The 18,696-nt window shown below is 40.0% G+C and overlaps 1 protein-coding gene across 2 annotated transcripts in view; it reads right to left on the reverse strand.

Moving 5' to 3' along the window:
- Positions 1–18,696, reverse strand: part of MACO1 (macoilin 1) — a 30,802-nt gene that overhangs the window by 10,169 nt on the left and 1,937 nt on the right. Inside the window, exons 2-6 of one of the 2 annotated variants that reach the window (XM_075114494.1) lie at positions 10,627–10,768; positions 9,795–9,921; positions 7,573–7,696; positions 4,738–4,916; positions 3,771–4,269 (exon numbers count right to left, since the gene is read on the reverse strand). In XM_075114494.1, coding sequence (XP_074970595.1) covers positions 3,771–4,269; positions 4,738–4,916; positions 7,573–7,696; positions 9,795–9,921; positions 10,627–10,768 — 1,071 coding nt within the window. The remainder of the gene's footprint in view (positions 1–3,770; positions 4,270–4,737; positions 4,917–7,572; positions 7,697–9,794; positions 9,922–10,626; positions 10,769–18,696) is intronic. The other variant, XM_075114495.1, reaches the window with a different exon arrangement.

Consider the following 18,696-nt stretch of genomic DNA (forward strand, 5'->3'; position numbering starts at 1 on the left):
AGTTCCTCAGAACATTTTTCATTACCAAAAAGACAGTAATCCTCAGAGAGAAAGCCGAGTTACTTATTTTATTCCTACACAGAATTGATCGAAGTAGCTGGCATTTCAAAAGGTTATTCTGTTTCTGAGCAGTCCAAGCACTATGTTGACAGTGGCCTGGAAACGGTCTGCTAAAAGGATCATCTCCCAGATTTCTAATTTACATTCCCAATTCTGTTGCTTTTCTATTCTATGCTTTCCTTTACTCACATTATATTTCATGAAACACTGACCATCTCCCCCGCTGCAGGTGACAGCAGAAAGCCTTCTGGTGCACTGATGCCGTTTCAGGCAGGGGGGATAAGGAAGAGGCAGCAATTACTCTTAGGGCATCAACGGTGCCGCAGATGATGTCCAATAATTAGCATCAAAAGGACAGAAGTTTACATTAAAGCCTTCAAGTCCGTCTCTGCAGGTAACATCAAATTTTAGGAAAGCAAAATAAGATGTTGTAGACCAGCCCTTGCTTCACAAATATTTTTCTTAGTCCAATTACCAGAAGATGTCATTGTTATCTCTGAGAATAATTAGCACATAAGACAGCTTGTTTCAACACCTCACGTGCCAAACGCAAGACCTCTACGGATACAAAGAGTTTCGCCAAGATGCGCTGCCAGGTTTTTGTGTTGTTTCTTCTATTATTTTTTTTTAAGGGTGTAAATACATGGGGCAGGACATGATTACTACTATGGAATATGCAATACCAAAAAAAAAGTTCTGCAGCAATTACAGCTTGGACTTGTTCCGGACATTGGGCCCCCAAAACGTGAGCAAAACCTGCTGCACCTCAGAAGTGACAGTGAAGCAATACCAAGTTGTGAACTCGCTCTGTACCTACTGACAAATGATACTAAGTGTAAAGGGCTACCAAGTTCATCCCTCCATTGGCCCAATTACCCCAGTGTTGGGAAATAAGCAGCTCAGATCAGAGATTCAATTAAGTGCTTGACAAACAAACAGCAGATTTCAGCATCCATCAGAAGCAGACATTCATTTCAGTTGTAGGAACAAAACAAACCTAAGGCAGAGATTACTTTCAAGGCTGATCAGCAGGGACAGAGCCTCTCCAATCCCTCTGCTCTAGCTATCAAGATGACAGTAACATTATATTCAGTAAAATTCAGGGGATCAATAACTCCCTCTCCAGAAAACTAAACACACATGCACTAACCATTTACCAGACAAACAAAAATAAAAGCTGTTTCAAGTAAGTGTAATATTGTACATATAAAATATAAAATTAAATTAACAGTACCCTTTCAGATATGTCACATCAGGTATTTAAGAGAAAAAATTAACAAGCATGCAAGATTGTCTTGTTCTCAAAAAACCCCAAACTTCACTGTCTCGAATAACCCCTGCTAACCCTGAGTCCCTAGCAGTCGTAAGGCATACTTTACGTTTAATACTGGTTAGTCAGCTCCGGGAAATCATTTGAGAACACAAAAGGAAAGCAGCTTGGTTTTGACAGCCTGCTGTGAGTCTGCTGGACAAGAAGTTATAAAAAGCATCTTTATTTGGAAGCTGAGCAGATCTGATCTGAAAGTCGGACACAAATGCAGGGCTTCACATAGCCCTTTTCAGGGTACAGCGTTGATTCAGACTGAAAGTTTAATAACAGGAATGAGTAATACTACTGGAAGTGAAAACGATGAACAAATGCCTTACACTCCAGGGGCATGATAACTGACAAGTTTAAAAAAAAATAAACATGAATTTTTAAGTTTAAGTGCATTCCATCCTATCCAATTTGTCAGGTAAGTGTAACTCCTACACCAGTAGAAGCATAAATACTCGATCTGAGCTGATACAAGATTTCATGAATGATTTCAGTCATCTACGTTTGTAAGAAACAGAGCAGCGACACACGGGAAGTTGGTGTTTTAAGTGCTCTTGACTTGCCTGTGTGGGGAAATCAGTGCACAATAAGCAGCTACATGAATTTGTAGCACAACAGCCACATCACACCCACGCATCACATAAAAACACCCCCAAAAAAAGACTACAGTAGCTTAATTCACTTTCAGGGCAGAGTAAGGGCGCGTTACACAAAGGCACCTTCAGACTACGCTAATTGTGTACTCTGTCCCTGCCCAGTGAATTAGAGGAGCTAGACTTCTGGAAGGGCACAGTCTAGTTTATTGTATGCTCACTTCTGCCTTAGAAAACCTGCACTGGACGATTACAATGACCACCTGATCTAAGCCCACATCACAGCACATAAAAATTTCCATGTGTAATTTAGAACTTTGAACATATGAGGTTTAGATTTCATTCCTTGTCACAGCTACATGGGACAAAATTCTCAGTCTGACAGGTCACTGTATACAGCGTTTCCCTTCTCTTTTCTCAGGACTTATGAGCCACGTTTTAAACTGCAGCAAAGCTGAACTGACCTGGTCTCTTCTTCAGGGAGCAAAGAAACCACGTAGAGTATAGAGATGCCCATCTGAAGCTGGCAACGTACAAATACAGCAGTCGCATACACGTTTATTTAGATGCAGCTTTGCTGAAGACACAGCCATCTGCATCCCATTAATCTTGGCTGAATTTGATTCGCAGATTAGATTGATTAGCTGGTTTCTTATTTGCTTCATACAAGTTCCCTACAGACATTAGGTATCAATTAGCCTGGATATTTAATTGGCAGGCGGATGCCAATCAGTGGCACAGTGATGATCAGAGGAGAAAATAATGTTTTCATTGAAGTAATTGTATTCACATAGCACAAATCCACAGAGACAGGCCAGAGTCAAAAGTCCAATTATCAAAAGGTACCTGCAGGGAAAGCAAACCTGATCTGCCAATTACGCTAGCCAACGAGGATGTGTTGGCCAAAGAGCATTCAGCACATGAGGAAAGGAAAATGACAGACATAAGCCAGGACTGGAGGAAAGCGCATAGTTGTGCAACAGTTTTGTTCTAGACGTATCCCTGTTCCCACTGTGAAGAGTTACACGCTATCTTTTTTACAAGTACTCATTTTGGTGACAGGACAACATCGTATGTCTCAATACTTATATGCTGTAACTACTTAGCTGCATTTCATAAATACGTCTTTATTTAAACTTCAGATGTGTAAAGATGCGACTTTTTCAATCTTTGTAGTTTACAAGGCAGCTAAATTAAATCCTTGTGACCTGTACTTAAATCAATAAGGCAGCAGGTATGCAAGCAGGAATCTGAACATATCACTTTCGGGAGTTATGCAGTAGCTGATACTTTGCATCTATACTTGTCAACTGAAGATTAAAACAGCCGCCAAGCATTTCAAGGAGGAAAAAAAATACAACACAAAAAATTCAGACAAAACACCTGTTCAGGCACCAAACCCCACTGAATTCCCTGGAGATGTTAAGGTCACCCCATGGAAGACCTGTCAAGAACACATCCACTGAGCCCTGTAATAATGATTCTCCACATTTCTCTCATGCCTTCTATCAGATTATTGTCAAAGGTATTTATTATGCCTCACAACACCCCTGTGAGGTAGGTAAGTATCCTACACTGAGGTAGAAAGGAAGAAATTTGCTCAAGGCTGCAAAAATCAGAGGCAAAAATCAGCAACAGAACCCAAAAGGCCCAGCTGTATCTTACTCCATTACTAGACAACTCTGTCGTCTTTATGGGATCATAAGTTACATTTTGCTATGAAAAAAAAGAGAGATCTGATGTACTGGAATGAAGGGAAGATAAGACAGGCTGTTACACAATGCTCAGATCAAACTTACCTTACCAGTGCATCTGGTTTACTTAGCTGGTTATTAGGAATACAATTTTCCATTAAGTCCTTATGTGTGCTTGGGCTCTTGCTAGCACATTTCTGTTTTTTCTCATTTTTAGTAGATGAGGAAGGGATGCTCCCGTTAGTTGCACTGTGACTGCGAGGTGAGGAGTTCACAACTCCGCTGACGTTTTTGTAATTTTTGGATGAGGCAGTGCATGAGTCCTCTTTTAAGAGGTTTTCTGTACTTCCTACAAGATCATTATTTAATCTTTTACTATTGATATGGTTTTCCATATATTCAATTTCTTGTATTTTAGAGTCTACAGGTTGCAAAATATTGTTATTGATTCCAAGGTTGTGTTTCTTGGCATCCTTGTCCTTTTCTTTCCCTTTTTCTCTATATTCTAGCTCTGGCAACGTTGCAGATAATTTTTTATTGGCTGGAATGCCTCCATTGTGCTGCAAAAGTATTGAGGAATCCATATCAGATAATCCTTTGGCTGCTGCAATACCAAAATAAAAAAAAAAAACAACAAACCTTAGTTCATTAAATCAATCAATACTGTGACATACAAAGAAAAATCATTAAGTGCACATCAATCATTTCTGCAGAAAACAATCATTACTAGAGTCTATTTAGAAAAATCAGATGTCACTTGATATTTTAAGACTTTTCCTCATTACAGGCAGGAAACTGTAACCAAGGGATTTAATAATAAGTACCAGTGCTTTAGAGCACTGACGGAATAGATTGATGCAGTTGCTAATAAAGAACTAAACAGAGAGGAGATAATTCATTTCCACTGTCATACTAACCACTGCCAAAATAATTTCATTTCTGGCTCCCTGTTTCTAAGTTCACTACACTTCCATCAAAACAACATGGACTAAAGCAGCTCTTCCTTAGCAGGCTTTTTTTTTTTTTTAATAACAGATAATAGCGAAGACATTAAGTAATAAGTGTGACTTGCCTTCCTCTGCCTCCCTCTCTTGCCTTTGTAGCATCTGCTGTTCCGGGGGCAGAGCTTGCTGGAGAAGCTGCATGTAGAACTCATTCTCTTTCTGCACCTCTTTTTGTTTTCTTAAACGCATTTTGTAGCTGACGTAACTTTTAAAGCCAAAGCCCAAAGTCACAACAGGGTAGCCAATACTAAGAAAAAACCCAATATTATTATTCAAAATGTAACCATAACAACAAATTAATAAATTGTAATAAATTATATAGCTGGGAATACATCTGGATTACAACTTTTCATGGAAAATTATATATAAAACATTTCTTGCTGTACTATGATAAAGCTAAAATTCAAAAACGTAGGCACCTCTTTATCAAGATAAAACTACAGTTCATTACAGACAGCAATTAACCGTAGCACAGATTAAAGGATTACGACAATGCAATTGCACAACGCACAGCAAAGACAGCTTTTAGACAGGCACCAGACTAGGAATTATGTACTTTTTAAGGAGATAACAGCCAAATACAGCAGAGTGCCCAAATTTTGTTCTTAAAGGGCCACATAATATGAAGACATTAAACTGGGAGATGTGTTAACAACATTCATCCAGAACAGTGAAGGGAGAAACTGATCCTTAGCACCATCCCTTCACACTCAGAAATTAAGAGCAGACCCCTTTTCAAGCAGAGACAAAACGATGGTTCTCCAAAATATGCCTCTGCAACAGCCCCTGCGACACCTTCTCGCTGCAGCACCGCTGGAACATACGGCTTTGGGGCTACTGCATTCCTGGGGGAGACCAAGGCTGTGAGCCAAAGTGCCACCACCCACACCTGGTCCAGCTACAAGTGACCCTGGAGGTGAAGCCTCGATAACCATCTGCCTCTGCTGAGGACAACCACAAATAAAACATCTTTAGTGGGCAACAAGCAGCCTTTGGAAACTCCTCGTTTAGGAGACTGACCTTGAAGCTGTAAGCAAAAAACATCTAATCTCTAAACTTCGTTCTTCCACTTATCTTACTGACAGATAAGATATGAAGAATTTCACTTCCAGCTAGATTCTGCTGTTCCATTTGTTGACAGGGATGACAGAAGTGTAACAGAACTTTGGAATTTTTTTTTTGTACATCACCTTCATCACGCAGAATTTAAGTACTCTTATTAGCTTGTGACAACCACACCAATACAGAACACTAACAAATCATGCTGGTATTTATTAACAAGGCAACTCGATCAATGAGCAAACATCCCTGTATAAAAATAAATACATCTTTGACAAGTATTTTAAAGCACAGTGAAGTGGCATTTTAAACACTGAAGGTGTCCTCGATCATGGGAAAACTCAGATACAGATGACTATTAACCATTAAAATGGTCTCATTCTTTGCTCAGTAATAGCACTGTGCAAATTGCATTTCTACATAAGCTGCCAGAATGCAAATCATTTGCATATGCATCTGATATTATCTCTGCCAATGCTTCTTTTGTAACACTGTGTAAAGCCAGCTGTAGCTACAGTTCTAAAACACTGATGACAAGCCGAGATGTTTGCATCCAATTCAGCAGCCGAAAGACCTTTCTACACAGCTCCTAAAGTGCTTTTGTAACTACTACAGAATTTAATTAGTGTTTAAGGGATTTATTGCACAATGTAGACAATATAAATTAAAATGACAGATGTCTAATTTAGTAGAGACTGTATCACAGGGAACTGGACCAAATGACTCCAAGATAAACAAGACACATTTTAAATGTGGCCTGATCAATGCATACTACACTAAAAACTTGTGGAATAGAAGTGCATTTCTTCCAGATATGGATACCCTGCAGTTAAGTCTTTTGCCTGAAGTCACTCATCACTTCCAAAGAAGTGGTGTAAAAAGTAGCGTTTGTTTTTTATTTTCTGTCATGATTTTCAACCTGAAGCTTATTCCCTTCCTCTGGTGAATTATGAAATCTTCTCACTGGAGGGGGGAAAGAGGAGTGCTTTGCTACAGAAAAAGAAAATTTTCGTAACTGGATACATAAATTACCAGTGAAACTATTTTTTCTCCTACTTTTACCATCTATTCATTATGCAAATACAAAATTTGTAAATCGATTACAAGAACCTCCAAGAAACGTTAGGAATATCATAGAATCATAGAATCGTTATGGTTGGAAAAGACCCTTAAGATCATTGAGTCCAACCGCTAACCTATCGCTGCCAAGTCCAGCACTAAACCATATCCTCAAGCACCACGTCTACCCTTCTTTTAAATACCTCCAGGGATGGAGACTCCACCACCTCCCTGGGCAGCCTGTGCCGATGTTTGACAACCCTTTCGGTGACAAAGTTTTTCCTAATATCCAACCTAAACTTCCCCTGGCACAGCTTGAGGCCTTTTCCTCTCACCCTGTCGCTAGTTACTAGGGAGAAGAGACCGACCCCCGCCTCGCTACAACCTCCTTTCAGGTAGTTGTAGAGAGCGATAAGGTCTCCCCTCAGCCTCCTCTTCTCCAGACTAAACCCTCCCCAGCTCCCTCAGCCGCTCCTCATAAGCCTTGTTCTCTAGACCCTTCACCAACTTTGCTGCCCTTCTTTGGACAAGCTCCACCACCTCAGTGTCCTTCTTGTAGTGAGGGGCCCAAAACTAGACATTCCCTACAGCTCGCAAACCCTGCATCTTCAGAAAGGCTGCACTTGGTTAATGTTTAGCATACACTTCTGGTGGAATATTTAGGGACAGATGTGGGAGGGGAGAACTGAACAGCCAACCCCTGAATCAAAAGAAAAAGCCCTGAATATTAATTTCCCTGATGAAATAAAGGTTAATAGGACAAGAAGGGAAAAAACCCCACTTACCAGTGTGCTGCAAATGGACGACAAAGGTCTACATGGAAGTTTTTTAAATCTTTAAATCTAATGGCTGCTTCAATATAAACAAAAAGTATCCACAGTGATACTGTCGGTAAGCACACACCCCTCTCTATTGAGAGAAAGAGAGAAACACCTTAGTAATATATTACAAGCAGCAGATATTTTCAAGTTATTTTAAAACATTCCAAAAGTCAAGGGAAATTCTCAGACAGACATATAGGGAATTATAACAGGGTTGTTTTTTTTCAGAATAAAGAATCTAGGATGTCTTTATTTTAAACCAACTCTAAACTTTTGTCTCTTTATCTTGCTTTACTACTTTTTAAAAGGCATCAGTGAAAAATAACAGATGCACAGCTAATGAAATAGCTTGGCACAAAACCTTATACAGAGAAGGAACACAAATGGAAGAAACTGCAGAAGATGAGGTAATGTTACAGCTTATGATCTTTGAGTCAGAAGTGGTAAGCTTGGACTACTTTTTCACTCCAAGTTAGGTATATCTTAGTAGCAGCACTGAGCAAATCAGCTGAGAAAACATGAGTGAGTAAGCACAGGACTGGTTACTCCATATACAGTAATGCAGACAACAGCCTGCGACTCAGAACTCTACAGCAGGGGAACATTTAGGACGCTGTATTGACTTCTCTCTCCAGCACTACTGGTGAGAATGTAAAACAGTAGCCAAGCAAAACTAAGGTCTTCATCCTCTTGGCCAATGGAAAATGCCACTGTTGCATGCAATATAGCCACCGTAAATTTCCACAAATCAATTCCAGTTACATGCCACAAGCTTCATAAAAATAAACAAAGTTCTTGATTACGTACTGACATCAACATATTGTGTGCCAATTTGGAGACAGGTCTTAAATTCAAAACTAAAAAGAGCATTACTGTGAGGCCCTGATGTTATTTACTGTGGTCTTTGCTTTGGTCTCTCATGAATAGCTGTACTCTGCGTAAATGAGAAACCTAGAGTAGAGACTGTCAGCTTAAAGGGACTCAACATTCCAGCGAGGCAGATGTATGACCGAAAAAGATCATAACTTCTGAAAAAACCCAACCAAACAAAAAGACCAAGTTCCCATCAACTTAGATAAGCATTTAAAAAGAAGAATCCCTAAGGTTGCAGTGAATTAAAATATTAAACAAGCTCAATAGCTACAGTTAAAACTGGCCTGTCAAATCTTTCCTTCAGGGTTTCTAAACATCAACCCTGAGAACAACTTCAGATAACACCTTCACATATTAATACAAACCTAAAAATAACCCCAGGTTTTCTACGTATTTTAAATTGGGCAGCAACTGGTTCATAGTATCTTCCATTAGCTCCCACATTGTCATTATTGTAAATGACTAACTCGTCAGAAAGATGACTGCTTTCACCAGTAGGCTGAGAAATGAACCGTGCTATCCTGCAAATTCTTGTGATCTGACGGCAAGTCTAACACGAAATATTACAAAAGCCCCAAATCCCAATGACTGGGGTAGGGAAAAATTACCTCTAAATAATCAAGTTTTACTCCTAAGGTTTTTTTTTTGATTGAGGGAAAGACATATACGTAACCCACGTCAAGTATTAGTGCTCATGCAAACAAAACCACCTGCCCCCAAAATCCAGCTGCTGCCCCAAAACCCCCAGAACCTCAGGATTTATTAAAAAACCCCAAGCAACTAAGGATTAAAAAAAAAAAAAAGGGATGGGGAGGAGATTTCTCCGTACATGTTTCAAACTACTGGGGCAGCTAGTGGTATTACCAGCCTTCTTGCTCAGAAACTGAATCCAGTTGACAAAGATTTGACTAACACAAATTTAAACTATTATAATATCCAAAACAGCACACCGATCGAGTTGTAGAAAGAATGTAACGCTGTTTCACAACTTTTTGTACGTGCTCTGTATTTCTTGAATTGCTGCAGAAGCGTTTTGAAGTCAGGAAAATTTTTTACTGCTCTGGAATTCCTGTTTGTACACTTTCAGTTCCTTTGGTCAAGCTTTAATGATTACTAGAAGATCCACCCAGACATGTATCAAGTGCAAATCAGCATACTAATGAAAGCAAAAAACCCCCCATTTTTCAACTATAACAAAAGTGCATTAAAACAAACGTGGAAAGAAACAGAAGAGGGTTTCTGCCTGCTACTAAAAGCTGTAAGATACATATTCAAATCAGTAAGTTGTAAATTAAAAAAAAATAATGACTTACCTGTGTGCCAGACATACTGTACCCACACATACGTGCTGGCAGCAAAAAACAGCCATTGTATTGGTATGAAGAGCAGACATATTATATTTGATGTGAATGCTACACAAACAAAAAATACTGAAAAGGCCTAGAAGAAAAGAGGGGTGGGGGGAAAGAAGAGCGGTTTGGTTTATTCCAGCAAGTATTACCAGTTTATTTATTAATGGTGACACCACAATGATTTCAACATAGAACACTAGTGTTGTTTATAATCAGGGCAAAGAAATGGAGCAGCCTAGCCAATGAAAGTAGAAACTTAACCAATTAAGGGAGAACAAGTACAGCTTAAGAATGTGCCCATCCACTCTTCCAACAAGCCTCTGAACAGCTATATTTATTCTTTATTACTTTGTTTGAAGAGTTTAATTTACACTGTTGATGTAGTATTATTATTACTATATTCTCCTTCTGGAACATAAAAAAAAAACAAAACCCAAAAAACCCAGCAGCATAATTTACTCTCTGAATGAGTAGTAAATATCTAAACAGGCAAGGGCTACCGTTTTATTTTGAAGACAACCCTCTTATATAGGGATCTAAACCAATTCCCTAACCTCAGGAATTCAAACAATATTTTCCTATGGTGAAAATTAGATCGCTTCACTTCCACTTGCCACAGAAAATAGGTAGCCAGAGTGAAGAGACTTGAGGCCAGGTCACTTGGTCACTTGAAAATTCCTCCTCTTGTGAAAATGATCATCAGCACCATTAAGTTAATTGTATAACATGGAATATGCCCTGAAACATTGCAGGATTTCCCTACAAAGGGACAGTAACTGTGTGCTATACTTACCAAACCCTGGTATCTGAAGGAATCGTAAACACTCCTGATGAAGAGCCAGAATGGCCACAGATACTCAAATCTGAACTCCAGGACAAAATCTCCCAACAGTACTAGAGCCCACACTACCAGGAACTTCAGATAGAGAAAAGTACTGTTAAAAAAAAAAAAAAGAGAAAGGTAATTTCAGGTCAGTATTTCCAATATAGAGACTTTTTTTTTTTTTTAAATTAGAAGTTCAGGAATAAAAACTGTAGACAGCTGTAACACAGGTAGGAAAACGTCATCCAAAATAATTTTCAAAATAGGTAGTTTTATTATTACATTTAATCAGGCATGATCTAATGAAGTGGCTTAGATTTAACTGCATTCGTTTTTAAAGTAGCAAAGAAGCAGAAGGCTCGCTGCTCTTACAAGACAATCAGCGACAATCTCCCTTTAGCTTTGCAGCATATTTTACAAAGCGAGGTCCTGCAGACAAGTACGCTCCCACAGCTGAAATGCTTCTTCTCTAGTTTGCACTCGTGTACTTGGAGCTCAGAAATGCCTGTGTTCCCTCTCCTCAGACTGCAGATGTTCACTCATTTTCCACATTTAACACAGACAAACTGCAACACCAATAAATTGAGATATATTTTAAGCCTATAACTACAGCAATTAGGAAGACTGTTTTGATACTGAGTTGTCAGAGTTATATTTGAAAACATCCACATTAAAGTAAATGCATCCATTTGAAAAAAAAACAACAGAAGAATGGAGGCACATGAGGCACGAGACCAGAGAGTCTAACCTCTATTTATTATTTCAAAAACACATTCTCTTTTTCTTAGTCCTGCATTTTGAACCATCGATGATCCTTCTCGGCTAGAAAGCTCAAGAATATTTTGCGATCATACCTAAGTAGCACAGGAGCACTTGAGGGATGAACCCAATCCATCCTGCTAAAACCAAAGAAGCAAAAACCCTTTTCCCCCAAAACCCAGCGCCCAGAGATCTCCTATGTTACTCCAGTACCCCCAAAATGCAATTACCTTGTTGCACTGTATCAGGCTATAACAAAGGCGGGTTTTTAAAATATATCAAAGGCAGTTTTTCCTTTTAGTAACTTTACTTTTCCTCCTCTATTATACTGCCAACGAAACCAGCAGAACTTTGCCCTGGAATGTTTACTGATAAATTGCCAAGAGTTTGCATGCACAGTGCCAGGTAGGGTCAAGTTTCTGCTCTGTTGGTGGACGGGCAGCTTTTTTAGGAAGTTGATCAGAGCTTCAGAGAAGATACAAAACAGAAAACGTCTATGAAAAGTGTTACCTACCAGGAGAGGTTTAGAAACAACTGAACTACTTGTGCAATTATCACACATACTTGTCCACAAGGTCAGCTTCCAAACCACACGACTGGGAAAACACTTTGATTTCCTGTGAATCAGAGAGTAATTGCACGCGCCTGAAAGTGACCCTTATCGCCTGCCCTGGCCCTACAGCTTCCCCCAACGGAAGAGTTTCTACCCAGCTTTATCACTTTATGTTATCAGGCTCTCCCCAGAAGTCCAATGCCAAGGTTTTCACTGCGACTAGACCCCCTGAAAGGGATTGCTTCAGTGAACTACTTACGTAGATGCCCTCAAATGTACTCCCATGAGCACATGCTTTAAATCAGCACAAACTAAAGAAAGACTCCATAGAAAATACATTTTTGAAGTCTGAGACAAATCAGCAACTATTCCTACATTTAACCCACCTCAGCCTTCTCCCGCTCTCCTTTTTGAATATTTTTTATCTGGAGTTCAACCTAATGGGACTGAAAAAAATTGCAAATCAAGAAGCTACAGGAAGCACTTAATTTTAATTTAATTTAATGGAAACAAAATTAATGACACACACACTTGGAAAAGTTAAGGTAAGGTACTGCTTTTTCCAGTTTTTACAGGACCATCCCCAGCCACTTACTCAAAAATTACTCTTGGAGAAGAACGAAACTACAGCTTATGCTGTATTAAAAAAAAATTTAAAACCCACAACAAAACACAAACAAAACCCACCCAAAACCCTTACGTGGACACATTTGGCCTGCCAGATTACACTTGCATATGCTGCTGTTCTTTGTTTATTTAAATTTTCAACAAAAATCTGTAAAAAGCAGCTGCATTCAGAGGATACTTGGACATAAAAGGTGACACACATTTGGGCACACAGTCACCACTGGGCTCCTTTTGACCATGCTGTTGAACTGTACATGTGCAGCCCTTAAGATTTGACAAAAATATATAAAGGCATCACACCTAGGTGATCATTATTCTGCTTGTTTAGCTGGAAAAGCAGTTGTGTTGTTTAGGCACTTTTTCCTGGGTTAAAGTTATGGCTATTGTTTATTTTTTCTGCCACTGAAATCCATAGAGACACTACATTTTTCCCTGCAAATTAGGGTTATTAGAACTAATGCTTTTCAGCTGTTAAGTGCCACTCAAGGTTAAGGCATTTGCTGAATAAGAGTTCTGTAATACAGCCATTAAAGTGATTTCTAATATTAAATTCATATCAATGAAAAGGCAAAGGTGACATTTACCACGTTTTAAAGTGGAACCATAACAATACAACATTTGTAATATGGTTTTCCCAACAATATGAAAGAGCCCACTTCTCAGCCATCTGAAGGACTCAAAAGCAATTAAGAATTTAATGAGTACACACTAAGACACAAGAAAGTTATTTCCTTTTGTAAAAGACTTCATCCGCTCATGTTGGCCCAAGGAACAAAGTTCACCCTTGTATAATATATTCTACGTTCATATTCAACCGCATGAGTCCACATGCAAACGTTTTAGAGGTACTATACTCCATCAATTGTGGTTTGGGTTTGTTTAGTTTTTTTGTTTGGCTGGTTTTTTACATCAGGACCCCCTTGTCCCCGTCCCCCCAATTAAAGCATGCAGGACTGCAGAGTCAAAGACTGCAGACCATAACTAAACACTCCAGCCCAGCTTTAAAAACTGATACTGATAGCAGCCGAAAGACACCAGCTCCCTCCTTGAAACAGGCTGGTTTTACAGTTACACACACAGCTGGGTTACAACCAGCTCGGGCGCCTTTGCAGCACACTGCAGCCTGCAGATGGCAACGAGTCTTTGTAGGCGGAAGAAAGGAACACAAATCTCGGCTTCCCTTCTTCGATAAAGGTACGTTGCACGCCGAGATTTGCTGTTCCTGGCAAGCACACAGTTCATCAGTTAAATCACAAGTGCTTAGTGAACAGACACCTATTTCTTCAATGAACACTTAAAACAGTGACAGATGAAAAAACATCCAGTAAGAATTAAACCCCAAATTAAAACAGGCTAATGGACCTCTTGTCTGGACTGGCTACTCACTCTTCTGTGTTTTGTTTCATAGGACAAACCTTTCAAATAAGATCACATGAATTAAATTACTAATAAAATTTAGCAATAGCCCTCCTCCCTTTCTCTGCTTTGTACTCTCCACTTTTATTTCATCTTTGCTCTTCAATCCCTTGATTCCTTCCAGACACCAATCCTCCCTTCAGCGCATTTCTATTGTTATCTAGTCTGTGTCCCCACTGCGCCTCCCCGCCAACACGCTCATCCTACAGCCGAGACAGCCGGCACTCCTTTGGAGTCCAGCACCAGCCATTTGGTGTCTGTGAACCTCTGAGGGTCATTGATCTTTCTGGGCACATCCACACATTTCTCCAATTTTGATCGCTGCTGCATCGGTATCCTCACTTAGGGATAATATTCACTGTGCAGAAGTGCTTTCTAACCTCTGTCACCCTTATATTAGAAAGGCTCAAATATATTCCACGATGCCAATTATAATTCCAAGTTTGTTCTCAACACAGGGGAAGATTGTTGCAGATAAATACCTAAAATCTGGGTTATCCAGTTTTCTGACACATGTCAAAAAAACCTGACTTCAGTGATCTGACAGAGGTCTACGGAGGACAGGGCTTTCCCTTTAAAACTAGCATATGGTATCTAATCTTGCAGGGCAACACAAGATGAGGGGGAAGGATGGACATGTTCATTGAAAGAGCAGGGTACCAAACGGGAAGGAGCAGTGATTACAGTGCTGCAAATTCTGTGAGAGGTCAATTGATTGCTAATGTATACTGAATATAAAGATTTATTCATTACGCAACATTGACTGTGCTCCCCCTTTGAATTTTCAAACAAATAATTTTCCTCCTTATTCTTCCTCCCCCACCCTCAAGTGCCAGATGCCATTTCCTTTTTTTCCCCCCTTCTTGTTCTTTGTTCTCTTTTTACTGCCCCACAGACACAGATATTGTGCTTGCTGTAAGGTAAAAATATATACTTTTTTTTAAATCACTAAAAAACCCCGATTATGCACCTCAAATCCAAACTAATAGCAAATTAAGCCTCTCTTCTACCACCCCACTATTATCAGCAAGTCCCAAAGGCTGGAAAGTGAATCTTAGCAGAATCGAAGGCATGTTTCATTTTGCAGCCTGACTCACACAAGACAATGGAGCGGAAGGCATCTTGAGGCTGGCAGGGTGCCACATGCAGAGGTAGGCTTTAGAAAGTTGAAGTCTAGCATGCCTGCGAAATTACCAAATAGCCAAGAACCACCATCCCAAGGTTACCCATACAATGCCAGCCAAAACATCGGGGCTGCTGACTGAGTATCACTGGATATTTTCAAACAAAGAAAGCTTTATATATGTAACCGCACAAGTACGTATATATGTAAGATTATTACTAGTGGACAAAAAAAAGTACAGAATGAGCACAGCAAATATGCAAAAGAGAAAACATGACTGCTGGGATGTGGCACGCATATTGGAAACTATTATGTGAAATATTTGCCAACTAAATTTTTGAAAAGCAGGAGAAATGCAAAGAATCCCAGGAAACCTCCCTGACTACTTATTCAGTGTCTTGGTATGGCATAGAATATATCAGTCACTGAACTAAGGAAATATAAGTAAAGGAAGACAAAATAGAAAACTCTTGCAGCAACCACAGGCGTGTTATCAGCAACCAGTATTGTAGTACTGAAACAAGAGAAACTGTTAGCCCGCTACGGTAACTCAGCTGAAAACACACAGGTCCAGAACACATGAAATAAAGCCAGAGGAACTGCAGAGTGCAGGGGATGAAAGTCCCTGGCAGAGGGAAGCAATATTACATGTACCATTGGGGTTGACACAGTAGAACACATTTAAATGTAAGCTAAATTAGATCTGAGACCTGAATTTAAGTTAAAGTCATAAAAGGTAGCACTGCTGCTGTTACAGACCTCCAGGGCAGGTTGAGAAGAAAATGTTTTCCCCACATAGGAAGCTTATAAAAAAAGTGCCAGAATAAATCAGTAGGAAGAATCATTATGGATTAAAAAAAAAGACAAAAAAAAACTAAAAAAAGGCCCCATTCCTGGAGTTAGTAATGAACCCTTTTTCCTTAACAGTTTATTTGGCTGTCAGCAGAGTCAAAAATCAAGTCCTTGGAAATAAGCCATATCAGAAGTTAGGTGGCATACTGAACCACATCAGCACCTTAGCAAAGGGATCGTGGTATCAAGAAATGCTGCCCAGTAGGAGATGCCCAGGGGCACAGACTGCCTTCATGCCATCAGTGGGTATCTCCGCAACCACTTTGCGATTACGGACACATACACATCCTCCCAGGCATTCACTTGGCTGCCAGCCCAGGTAATGCCTGTGATAAAGGGTAATATATATATAAGGCTAAAAAAAAATCCTAATTCTAAAGGAAGGTACAGCGTTTAAGGACTATTGTCAGGAAATCCATGATACCTACCATAAATCAGCTGATGTGACAGCATAAATCAGCTGATGTGACAGCATAAATTAAGGCAATAACATGTGGAATTCATCTTGAAACTTAACCAGCTACAAAATTGGTACCAAGTGCTGATATGACTCAGTAGAGCCAAAACAAGCAGTGTCAGCAATAAAGCTGAAGGATTTTAAATAGATCAAGGATGAGGACTGGGAAGACTTAGAAACAAGCAGTAACAAGTAAACTTTAATTGCTTCATTGATGACAAGCTGCAATGAATACTTTAATTAACAATTAAAGTTCTAATGCATGCACAGTGTCAAAGGCATAAGATGTTAATCACTTAAGCATTGTAAAACAATGGCAACGAATAGCGTAGAGAGTGAGAAGGCAAAGTTTTGAACATACACTGTTGTGGTTTAACCCAGCAGGCAGATAAACACCACACAGCCATTCGCTCACCCCCACCCCGCAGTGGGATGGGGCAGAGAATTGGGGGGGGGGGGGGGGGGGGGAAGGGGTAAAACTTGTGGGCTGACAATTTAACAGGACAGAAAAGAAAGGGAATAATAATAATAATGGTAGAAGAATACACAAAATGAGCAATGCACGATGCAGTTGCTCACCGCTTGCTGACCAATGCTGAGCCACTTCCCAAGCAGCGGACCCCCGGCCAGCTTTTCCCCTAGTTTACATACTGAGCACAAGGTCAGTTGTGCTGGGGTCGGCTGGGGTCACTGTCCCGGCTGTGTCCCCTCCCAGCTCCTTCTGCCCCCCCCAGCTCCTCACTGGTGGGCTGGGGTGAGGAGCAGAAAAGGCCTTGACTCTGTGTAAGCCCTGCACAGCAGGAACTAAAACATCAGTGTGTTAACAACATTCTCATGCTAGACCCAAAACACAGTGCTGTACCAGCTACTAGAAAGAAAATTAACTCTATCCCAGCCAAAACCAGGACATCTGGGAAATAACAAGACATCTCACGATTCTTACCATTAGTTTGTTGGCTTTGGAGATCTACTGAAAGCACAGCTATGTTTTAATTATAGTAACGTTCGCTCCACAGATACCAAAATACTTCTAAATAGTACAAGTCTTTATTGTGCTTGCACACATTAGATCGGGATTGATCAGGTTTTTCAGAGCACAGGTGAAGCTGTGATACTGCAGCACTGGCACCCGAGACTTCAGTCACAGTACACAGAAGCAAAACTGCTAATGGCAGTGCAGTGTTACACAGCGCTTGTACACAGCCTGGGGTCCCTCAGAGCTGTAGGTGGGGAGTAAAAGCAAAGTGAAAGGGAAACAAGTGGCAAAAAAAGGCAGAAAGCAGAAGGAAGGAAAACCAGCAGAAAGCAAAAAGCAGTCTAAAGAAGAGGAGGGAGGGCAGCTGTTGAAAATTTGGTGGGGAAGGGGCAGGGGGAAAGATTGGTCAGGGGTAACTTTGAAAGTGTTTATGAAGAGCTGAGGCCAAACAGGCCATTTAATTTAGGTAGTGAATGTTGGGGAAAGTACTTTAAAGAACTACAGTTGTAAAATTTCAAATAAGAAAGGTTGTGAACTCTTAGATAAACTTGTTAAAAAGGATGCTGCAGAAGTTGGCAAAAAAATAACATTGAGGGAGGCAGGATATTCACTTTTTTCCAATACCACCCAGGACTTCACATTTCTAACTCTGTTCTGTAACTAGAAATCATTTTTCTATCCCTTCTTATAATTTGTTTCAGATTTACATATGTAGAGAACGCTGCCACCACAGTTCTACTGCAGGACAATTCCTTCATTGCTTTATCTGCTCCAAAACTCTTCAGCTTTGCAGCTTTCAGCTACACTTACACATGTCTATTAGTGACAGCTGTGCCTAGCGTGGCACTGAAAGATTGGAGAGGGAACAAGGATGGGAAGATCGGTCTTAATTTAAAAAGCAAACAAAAATCCTACAAGAGTTAAGTATCTCAATCATGCTGTTTGTTCAGCCTAGTTGCTTTACTTATAATACTACGATGCTACCTACTGATAACTGTATTTACTGGGTTTGTGTGAGCCGATGGTGACAATTAAGATAAGTTGAGTAAATAACTATAGTAATCACAAGAATTTAGAAATCTGTAGTTCTGTGAGAAGCTACCTGTAAGTAATCTCCCTAAATTATGGGGGGAAAGAAAGGGGGGTGGTGGAAGAAGGAGAGCAAAAGAAACAAGCAAGAGCACCACAATCCACACAGAAGTACCTCTCTCTGGTTAGACTTCCAAAGAGGCAAGCCTTCAAGCTAGTTTCTCTTTTCTGTGGGACAATTCTTTGAA

The sequence above is a fragment of the Phalacrocorax aristotelis genome, chromosome 20, assembly GCF_949628215.1.
Source record: "Phalacrocorax aristotelis chromosome 20, bGulAri2.1, whole genome shotgun sequence".
In the NCBI taxonomy this organism is placed as follows: domain Eukaryota; kingdom Metazoa; phylum Chordata; class Aves; order Suliformes; family Phalacrocoracidae; genus Phalacrocorax; species Phalacrocorax aristotelis.